The sequence below is a fragment of the Podarcis melisellensis genome, assembly GCF_964234715.1.
Source record: "Podarcis melisellensis genome assembly, chromosome: 17".
Classification (NCBI taxonomy): domain Eukaryota; kingdom Metazoa; phylum Chordata; class Lepidosauria; order Squamata; family Lacertidae; genus Podarcis; species Podarcis melisellensis.
In genome coordinates this window covers 11,348,067-11,358,438 of record NC_138534.1, presented here as the reverse complement: position 1 = coordinate 11,358,438, position 10,372 = coordinate 11,348,067, and the positions used below count along the sequence as shown (strand labels likewise).

General features: G+C 45.0%; 1 protein-coding gene across 1 annotated transcript in view; it reads left to right on the top strand.

Moving 5' to 3' along the window:
• The first annotated feature begins 243 nt into the window (after positions 1-243).
• Positions 244-10,372, top strand: part of LOC309360305 (alpha-2-macroglobulin-like protein 1) — a 61,567-nt gene continuing 51,438 nt past the window's right edge. Inside the window, exons 1-5 of the mRNA XM_081894995.1 lie at positions 244-399; positions 2,581-2,764; positions 6,336-6,383; positions 6,805-6,949; positions 7,286-7,338. Of these exons, the coding sequence (XP_081751121.1) occupies positions 332-399; positions 2,581-2,764; positions 6,336-6,383; positions 6,805-6,949; positions 7,286-7,338 (498 nt within the window). The 5' untranslated portion in view covers positions 244-331. The remainder of the gene's footprint in view (positions 400-2,580; positions 2,765-6,335; positions 6,384-6,804; positions 6,950-7,285; positions 7,339-10,372) is intronic.

Below are 10,372 nucleotides of genomic sequence, written 5' to 3'. Positions count from 1 at the left end.
CAATCTGTAGTCTTGTCTCCATGGACAAAGACAACAGATTCTGGTTCACACCATTTCTAATCCCTTCTCAGTTTGCCTTGAAGGCTGGCAAGCAGTGAGTGGTCTCTCTTTCATCTGAACAGTCGCAGCTGTTCAGGGAGGAGCCTCAGGGACATATGGTGTTTACTCTGAGGAGGAGGAGGAGGAGAGTCAATATTGACTCAGATGAAATTAAGTTCATGTGCCTCGTGGGTGAACAGAGGAATCACTGGGCGACTATTTAGGTCTCTACACCAGCGCTGGCTGTTCTGAGCACCAACGGAGATCTCTGCTGCCCATCGCAGCTCCAACTATGGGGGCAGCTATGTTTCTCTGGGCCCTGGCTCTGCTCTCACTCACAGCTCCAGTCATTTCAGACCCGTAAGATGTTTATTTTTCATTTCTATTTCCTGGGCAGATTTTTAAGTGGGATGTGAGTATTCCTCTAAATACCACTTGCTGGGGATCACAATTGGAGAGAATGCTGTGGTGCTCAGGTGCTTCTTCCAGGCATCTAGTTGGCTCCTTGTGAGAACAGGGTGCTGGTCTGGAGGAGCTTTTGATTTGCTACAGTAGGGCTCTTCTTAATAATAATAATAATTTTATTATTTATACCCCAGCCACTCCAGGCAACTTCCAGAACATATAAAAACAGAATTATTGTGGTCTTGGGTGGTTATTATGAAATTGCTACTCTTTGTTTTCATTTTTCTTCTGGGGAATGTCATCATCAAATTGTTTCCCTGGGCTTTTCCCATTACTTTTCGGAGCAAGGCTGGTGCCAGACCTCGGAGGTGCCACTTATGGGTGCCTCACCCTCACAGAGAAGGCAGAGCCCTTGCCCACTACCACATGCAAAGGCAGCAAGGACCCCTCTCCCGGGCCACCCCACCTACCAACACCCACGACAGGAAAATTGAGATGACTCCTGCTGTGCACCATCCATTCCTCTTGCTGGGATGACAGATCCATAGATAAATGTACAGATTTTATAGATCTACAGCCTCAGTATAAATAGATCTATGGTATATACCGGTATGTTCTAGGTCTGCAGTCCAAGTACAGTGGTACCTTTGGTTAAGAACTTAATTCATTCTGGAGGTCTGTTCTTAACCTGAAACTGTTCTTAACCTGAAGCACCACTTTAGCTAATGGGGCCTCCCTCTGCCACCACGCCACTGCTGCAAGATTTCTGTTCTTATGCTGAAGCAAAGTTCTTAACCCGAGGTACCATTTCTGGGTTAGCGGAGTCTGTCACCTGAAGCGTCTGCAACCTGACATACCACTGTATAGGAACACGAGTAGTTAATGGTACAAGTGAGAATAGCAGTCCCCCTGAGCCTACTCGGAGTATAGAAACATTTCTCACTACCTCATTCAAAGAAGCAAGCAAGCTGTTGCTGGCCAAAATACATTTAGATACATTTCACCTTGGCACGCTTGTGCTCAGCCTTAGCATCCTGGCATATAGCTTTATTCATTTCTAGATACATTCAACATTTGCAGTGTCTGCATTTCCTTGCATGATTGGTTGCAAACGCTTATTGTGCTTTGTGCTCTGTACCATGTATTTGTGTGCTAGCGTGATAAGGATTTTAGCTGTTCTCTGCCCCATTGGGGCGATGGGCGCTTGCAAAGCGAAAGGCATTCTCAGCATTTTCTCAAAGCGATGTTGTTGTTGTTTAGTAGTTTAGTCGTGTCCGACTCTTTGTGACCCCATGGACCAGAGCACACCAGGCACTCCTGTCTTCCACTGCCTCCCACAGTTTGGTCAAACTCATGTTAGTAGCTTTAAGAACACTGTCCAACCATCTCGTCCTCTGCCATCCCCTTCTCCTTGTGCCCTCAATCTTTCCCAACATCAGGGTCTTTTCCAAGGAGTCTTCTCTTCTCATGAGGTGGCCAAAGTATTGGAGCCTCAGCTTCACGATCTGTCCTTCCAGTGAGCCTCAAAGCGATAGGCTACTATACGTTCCCTCTTGGTGGTGGTTCTCACTTTGTGGAATGCCCTCTCTAGTCTTGCTCATTCTTAACCTTCAGGAAGAATCTAAAAACATTCCCTAGGCATACGGTGGCTGAAAGATTTGCCCACTGTGATATTATTAGCTGTGAGAGTCAGTGGTTGTATATGTGTAGTTTTTTCCCCTTTAAGTTCTTTTAAAGAAAATGTTAAGTGCTTTTAGAAGATTTTTTAAAAACTGGTTTTTAAAACTATATTGTTTTATAGATGTGTTTGCTGTTCTGGGCTCCTTTGGGAAGAAAGATGGGATCTTTTAACAGTCACACTCGGGGGTCCACATTATCACATTTTGGGGCCCTTGGGGTCCCCCAACAGTAGCTTCTCATTTCCCAAACAGATGATTGTATTCCAGGTAACAAGCTGCTTCTTCGTATAGCAAAGAGAGGGGTTAGCCAATTAAAATCTGATGGGTATATGAATGTGATTTGCAGGCTGCCAGCTGACTATCCCTGCCCCAGAAAGCAACAGGTGAGTGTCCTTTTAGCTGCTTCTCTAAAGGCCAAGAGCAACTTCTTCAATGGTCCTTTCTTCTTCTCTTGCAGCCACTATCTATTGACCTTCCCAGCAGTCATTCACCATCCGGATACCGAAGAGTTCTGTGTGCTTCTGAGCAACCTCCCGGAGACAGTCCACCTGAAAATAACATTGGAGATGACATTGCAGAACCACACCCTGCTCGAGAAGGATGTGGAGAAACCAGGGACCTATGAATGCACCAGCTTCCAGGCAAGTTTCATAGATTGCAAGCAACTCAATGGCTTCCAACTCCCGTCTGCCCCAATTAGTATGGATAATGATCAGGGATAATGGAAGCTGTATATCTGCATGTGAATGATATCTGCATGGCCACACCCCTGCAACAAAGGGAGCTCTCTTTCACATTATCTTTGTTTTCCAAATTATTTTTATTAATTTTCCAAATTATTACAAATCAAACCTAATTACTTAAATTTAATTTCTTAAAATCAAGTTTCCTGCTCCTGTAGCAAACATATGTCGATCATTTCCTCCCATAGCTGCATCATTTCTTATTTAATGTCCAGTTGTTATCCTTCACTTGCCACTCTTACAGTCAACCGCTTTTCCTCCTTACAAACAGTTACATCTTATAAATATAAAGTCCATTTCACGTGTGTAGTCTGTTTCACATTATCTTGCTTGTGCATCATAGTCATGAGCTACCATGTGAAGGCTGCTGAGAATAGCCTTATTGTTATTATTATTTCCATTTGTAGACCGCTTACTAGCCAAAGATCTCAAAGTGGTTTAAAATAGATAAGGTAAAGGTAAAGGGACCCCTGACCATTAGGTCCAGTCGTGGCTGACTCTGGGGTTGCGGCGCTCATCTCGCTTTATTGGCCGAGGGAGTCAACATACAGCTTCCAGGTCGTGTGGCCAGCATGACTAAGCCGCTTCTGGCGAACCAGAGCAGCGCACAGAAACGCCGTTTACCTTTCCGTCTGGAGCGGTACCTATTTATCTACTTGCACTTTGATGAGCTTTCGAACTGCTAGGTTGGCAGGAGCAGGGACTGAGCAACGGGAGCTCACCCCGCCGCGGGGATTCGAACCGCCAACATTTTGATCGGCAAGTCCTAGGCTCTGTGGTTTAACCCACAGCACTACCCATGTCCCTTACAATAGATAAAATACAATAAATAAGTAAAAATGCATAAATTTATACAAGCATAATAAGTGCAATAAAAAACTATGTCAAATGATTTGCATTAAAATAAGAAATGCATAAATAATATCAATATATAAACACAATATCAGAGAAAAGCCATGTCTAATCCACCCTACATCCTGGACCACCTGCGGAAGGGATACCTAGCCAAAATAGTGCATGCCCCTCTCTTGTACTCACTGCCAATAAGAGATTAAGAGATCAATTATTTGCCAGGCTGCCCCTTACCAAACAGCCTACAAAATTTCCTAGGGGTCTCTCTGAAGCCTCCTTAGGTAGGGTGATAGTAAAACTGCAAGTGTTGAGAGTGTTTGGAATAATCAAAGACCACACAGGAACAGGAAAATAGTGTATAGGATGAATGAGAGCAGCAGGAAGCGATGAAGTATAAAACATGCAAATGTTACAGAGAAATTACAGAAACCTGGAATACACTCATACCTCGGGTTGAATGTGCTTCGTATTGAGCATGTTTGAGTTGCACTCCGCAGCAACCCAGAAGTAATGGAGTGCGTTACTTCCGGGTTTTGCTGCTTGCACATGCGCAGACACTCAAAATGATGTTACATGCATGCGTGGAAGCGGCAAAACGTGACCCGCGCATGTGCAGACGCGCCGCCGCGGCTTACGTTGCGTTCAGGATGCGAACAGGGCTCTGGAACGGATCCTGTTCGCATCCCAAGGTACCACTGTATTCCCTTTGGAGCGAAAACAAATTAAAATTGGTGAAATGCAACCCACTTGCTCTAGTTTAAAAGAGTCTCTAAATTCACTAGGCTCTTAGCAGGATTCCTTGTTCATAGGTAGGCCTTTGTCCCTTGAAGCCTTCCTCCCAAGCTCACCAAAAAGTTATGCATGTTACCTGAGACCACTTTGATCTACTCACTTCCTAGACCTTCCTTGTCAATCATGTGCTCCTCCCCTTGGAACACCTGCTCAGAGAAGTTTTCAGATTTCCTGTCTTTGGAAAGAGAGAAATGTGCACTTAGGCACATCAGCAATGGTGGACACCTATGCCTTGGTTTTATGAACTTCAGGGCACCAGCAGACAGGCAAAAATACGCATTCCCATTTTATACACAGGCAGTCCAGAACATTAAAGACCACATGCTTTACAGAGAGCGTTACGTACAGCTGGAGCAAAATGCCCAGATGGAGCTGGTGAAGAGGCAGGTGTGGGAATGGGTCTAGGAATGATGGTGGGGGTGGGGAGCAGGGATAGGTTTATGGATGAAGACAATGGCCTCAACTGAGCCCAGGACTAGCTGGCCAAACTCCTCTATGGCGAAAATATATCCCATGCCCAGATATGTTCCAACATGGTAAAAAGCAATGGTTCCTCTACTAAATCATCTTTATAGGTTAAATCTACCCAGTTTTCACAGATGCTTCTCATATGTTTTCTGCTTTAATGTCTTACCTTTGTTGTACCTAACCGGTTTTCTTCCATCCCTCCTATGGGATATAATCCATTGGAAGTCAAATGCAACACTCCTTATTTCCCTCGAGTGAGCACAGGCAAGGGGATGTTACTCCAGTCAGTGTAACTTCCTGTTCCACTGGTCTGGAGCATCCTCCCCCTGCATGTGATCTGGGAGATGGCCATGGCCCTGGCTGACTCCATAAAAGAGCCGAGTCACACAGCCACTTTCTCTCTCTTGATGCTGATCTCTTGCTTGCTGATCTCTTGCTGCCATGCTGCTCTGCTGCAGCCATTTTGTTCTCTTAATGTAATTTTGCTGTCTGCTGGCTCCCAGCCAGCAGCACATGAGCTCAATCTCCATATGAGACAAACTCAGACTTTGTTATGTAACTACTAAGTAAAGCCTGCCTTTCAGGGATCAAATCGTGAACTGAAATGTGAGTAAACTTCTTGTTACTTTTAAAGGAAAGACTCGTCTCTTTATTCTTTTAAGAGGGATAAAAGGGGACACCAGGAATAATCCATCTGGGCAAACCAGATTGGATTACTTAACTAAAGAGATTCAAACGAATCTGCAAATTAACTTCCTGCTATATTGAGGGGTCTGTATAGTTAAAGCTATGATTTTCCCAGTAGTGAAGTATGGAAGTGAGATCTGGACCATAAAGAAGGCTGATCACCGAAGAATTGATGCTTTTGAATTCTGGTGCTGGAGGAGACTCTTGAGAGTCCCATGGACTGCAAGAAGATCAAACCTATCCATTCTGAAGGAAATCAGCCCTGAGTGCTCACTGGAAGGACAGATCCTGAAGCTGAGACTCCAATACTTTGGCCACCTCATGAGAAGAGAAGACTCCCTGGAAAAGACCCTGATGTTGGGAAAGATGGAGGGCACAAGGAGAAGGGGACGGTAGAGGACGAGATGATTGGACAGTGTTCTCGAAGCTACCAGCATGAGTTTGACTAAACTGCGGGAGGCAGTGGAAGGCAGGAGTGCCTGGCGTGCTCTGGTCCATGGGGTCACGAAGAGTCGGACATAACTAAACGACTAAACAACAACAACAATATTATGGGGAATCTGCTCTGCTACATCACTCAGTAGCGTGAGTGAAGGAATGATAATATTTATTCAGTATATCATTTCCTACTATCCTTAACATTTCCATACCTCCATCTTGCCCTCTTCAGGTACCAGCCTTTGTTGCCCGGAAAACAGAGAGCTACTACATTCCATTGGTAAGTCTTGCATTTCCCAATCATTCCCTTTCTTTCATGCACCCTTGGCACTGGGAGAATTTAAATTAGAGAGGAAGGGGGGAATGACTTAAGAGGAAGAGAAGAGAAGGGGAAAGAGAAGAGGGTGGAGGTGGAACTGTACTGAGAGAACATGGATGAAAGAGAAAACCAAGATGGACATGCAAAGAGAGAGAAGGGGATGTGTATCTATTGGGAGGGGGAGTAATATATTGAAGTGTGTGTGTGTGTGTGTGTGTGTGTGTGTGTGTGTGGTGTTAACTCCCTGATCCCTAGGGGAGAGCGAAGTTAGTAGAAGAGCAAGGGGCAGTTTTTGAGACATACCCTCTCTACTGCAAAATACTATTCTGTTCTCGGTCCTCCTGCTAGAACCTGTTTTGCTTTTCTCTTTGGCACTGTGAAGGAAGGAGAAATGGCCCGTGTTCACATCCTAGTCCTACAGGGTGACAGTGTGAGCTTTAAGGGTTCCAAGAAGGTGCAGGTCAAGAGCTCTCCCACAATTAACCTGATGGATCTAGACAAGCCCTTTTACAAGCCTGGAGAGAGAGGTGGGTATCGGAGTGGCCATGGAACCGGGAGGATGACTGCAGCTTCTGTCCCATCTTTGGGGATGGAACGGTGTTCCCGGCAAATAGGAATCAAATAAGCAAACTCAGTGTTCCAAGAACTAAGCTATTAAACCAAAGCCGAGTGCCTTTCAAGAGCCCAGATGCTCTACAGATTTGCATACAATAATAAGTTGACACCAACAATTTGCCTTGCTAATTCAGCAGGGGGTGGAAATCTAGTCCTTGGTTTTAAAATGCAACAACATGAAGGAAGTATGTGGGAGCAACAACAAAAACCAGAAATGAATAATCTCTCTGTTTGTTTTCCCCCTTCAGTAAAACTTCGAATTGTGCAGCTTGATGATCAATTTAAGGCCCGCAATAAATCTGTACGTATTGGTCTCTTATTATAATCACAGACTATCAATCCCTCAAAATGTCATAAGCCCAGGAAGGTCTCCTTACTGGACCCAAAGACAAATACTTTGTTATTTCTCAAGTGGGGGAACATCTTTAGGAGTTTCTCATGCTTCCATTGGCTTGTGAATTGGACCCAGAGTTTTTGCAGGACATTAGCTCTGTATTAAAATGCACTGAGGAGCATTGCAGTGGTGATGAAACATAAGGACACAAACTTCACTATACAAACTGCAGATTCAGATATCTCAGGCAAGTCCAACAGGTAGATTGTGATCCACCGATAGATCACTGGATGTCTGTGGTAGATCACTGGATGTCTGTGGTAGATCACTGGCACGCCTCAAAAAAGCTAAAACAAGGTCAACATTTTTGCCCTGCACCCCACCAAAAAAAGCTAAACAACTCCTCCCTAAAAAAAGCTAAACAACTTTGACCTGAACCCCCCAAAAGGGGGTAGATCACTGCCAGTTTTTAACTCTGTGAGTAGATTGCAGTCTGTTGAGAGTTGGCCACCCCTGAGAGATCTGAACAGCCAGACCTGCGTGGTGCTGTAAACAAATAACGTAAGCAGCTTTAAACAAGCCTTACTTTTTTGTGTTTTGCTGATTTACGACAGCCGTTTCACCATAAACCATGGTGGAAGGAAGGGAAAAGGTCCCCCCCCCCCATCCTTCTTTATCTTTTGCAAGGTTTCCAGGGGTTTTCCTATTTTCCCCTTTCATTCTGGGGTCAATATTTCATGCATTGGAAATTTCCTCATAGGAATCAAATTGTCAACTTGTTATGTGAACGCTTGCCTAAAAAAACGATTTCCTGAGTTCGGATAGTGGGACTTGTGTGGTGCATCCACCAACCAGAATCCTTTCTTTACATGCCCTCTAGTGGTCACATGATCAATATCAGCATGATGGGGGCTGGTGCTTGAACAGATGTTCCCACATATGTAGGTCTGTAGGGGCAGGTACGGTCTCCCTTGGGCAGGTACGGTCTCTCCTTGGAGGTTTTTAAGCAGAGTTTGGATGGCCATCTGTTATGGATGCTTTAGCTGAGATTCTTCCATTGCAGGTGACCCTAGATGACCCTTAGGGTTCCTTCCAATTCTAGAATTGGAATTCTAGAATTCTGATTCTATGGCAGAAGATTGGCAAGCAAAGCAAACAGCTGACCCAGCCTCAGCCTCATTTCCTATAGCCCACAGATGGGTTGCAATTGCTATCTTATCACGCTGCTAGTAATGTCAGTTCAAGAGTGCAGGCAGGACAAGGACTTCCGGAGGCGGCGCAAAACGGCAATGGCGGTCCTCTTTACCCAGTGAAGAGGGGCTCCGCGAAAAAGGGTCGTCCGCTACGGCAAAGCGGAGACCCATTAAGATAAACCGCAGGCAGAGCGAGCCTGCGGCCGTGGGACTCGGCGGGTGCCAGAAGCCCCCCCAGAAGCGAGGAAGGGACCTCGTAAGAGGCTCCGGAACGTGAAAGGGGGAGCGGCGCTGTGAGTTCATCGCTCTTTTCGCGGAAGTGAAGCCGCGCTGCTGCTGCTGATGAGCGTCGACCTTTCTTCTTGAAAAGTATCGGAATTGGCTGCAATTTACCCGTGAGTAAGGGGTACTAAAGATTGACTTAAATTTATTTAATTCGGCTGAAAACGGGAGGCGAGTAACAGGAAGTCCGTCTCCCGACCCTGCTAATCAGAGCAAAGCAAAGAATTTGATGTGGGCTGAAGCGCTTAAAAAGAGACTTTGAAAATAGTATGAAGGGGCATCAATAGACTGTGTTTTTAGAAATTAAAAGGAATGAAGGATTAAATCATTTGGTTTATTTTGCTACGGAACCTTCCCCCTACTGCGGAGTGACGTGGAGTTAAAGGGGACAACCGAGCTGTCGGGCTGCCAGTGTTGCAAAGGAGAACTGTCAGGCTGCTGAAACTTCTTCTGAAGTATAAATTGTTGCATGGATGGATACATTATCGCTTTAATATTGACACTGGAACCTTTCTGTCACCTTGTGGCACTATTTTGAAACAGAACTATCTGGAAACCTCCTTTTTGAACTTGGGGATTATAAAAGTTGATAGGAACTTTGATGGCGGAAAAGAAACTTTCCTTCTCATGAAACACCCCCCCCTGGTGGATTTGCAGAGGTATAGAGGCCTGGGAACTGTATTATATCGAGATTCTTTGTGGTTTAATTGTTTACATTCCGGACTTGCCTTTCTCATGGATTGAAAGACTACTTGACCTTGAACAGAGGCAGCTGGGGAATGAGCGGCCCAGGGAAAACAAGAGCAGCCAAAGCTAAGGAAGCTAAGGAAGCTAAAGAAAAAGATAAGAGAGCTGGGCAGCTTGTTCAAACAACGTTAACACATCAACGTAGATCCTCTGTACCAACTGTGCTGACGGCACAGGAGGGAGAAGTTGAAACGCTTGCTACAGAAGAAATGGCAACTGGAGGAACTGATCCAGTCTTGAAACAAATCTTGGAACAATTGGCACTTTTGAATAAGAAGGTGGACGATCAGTCATCTAAAATTGATAGAGCTACATCTACTATCAGTAAGTTATCAGATCAGGTTTCCCAGCATACTCAGGCTATTGAGAAATTGCAAGGAGCTACGGCTGAGAACTATAAATTAGCTGCGGAAGCCAATCAAAAAGCTGAGCAAGCGTGCAAAAAGGTTGAGGAGATCAAAGGGGAAGTAAGACCTCTGAAAAGACAGGTAGGAGAACAGCAAGCCTACCTGTCAATGGTGGAACTGAAAAGTAAGGAATGCAATCTTAGGCTGAGGGCCGTCCCAGAACTGGAGCAGGGCAACCTAGAGGAATTTTTGACGCAGTTATTTTCTAAATTTTGGGGGGTTGAGGAAGACAAAGACTTCAAAATTGTGACGGCCTTCAGATTGGGAAGATCGGCTAAGAAAGACAAGTCCAGAGACTGTTTGGTTTGCTTGAGAACAAGAGAGGAAAGAGACAAGATACTAGGCCAACATTTTAAAAAATCTCTGGAAGTT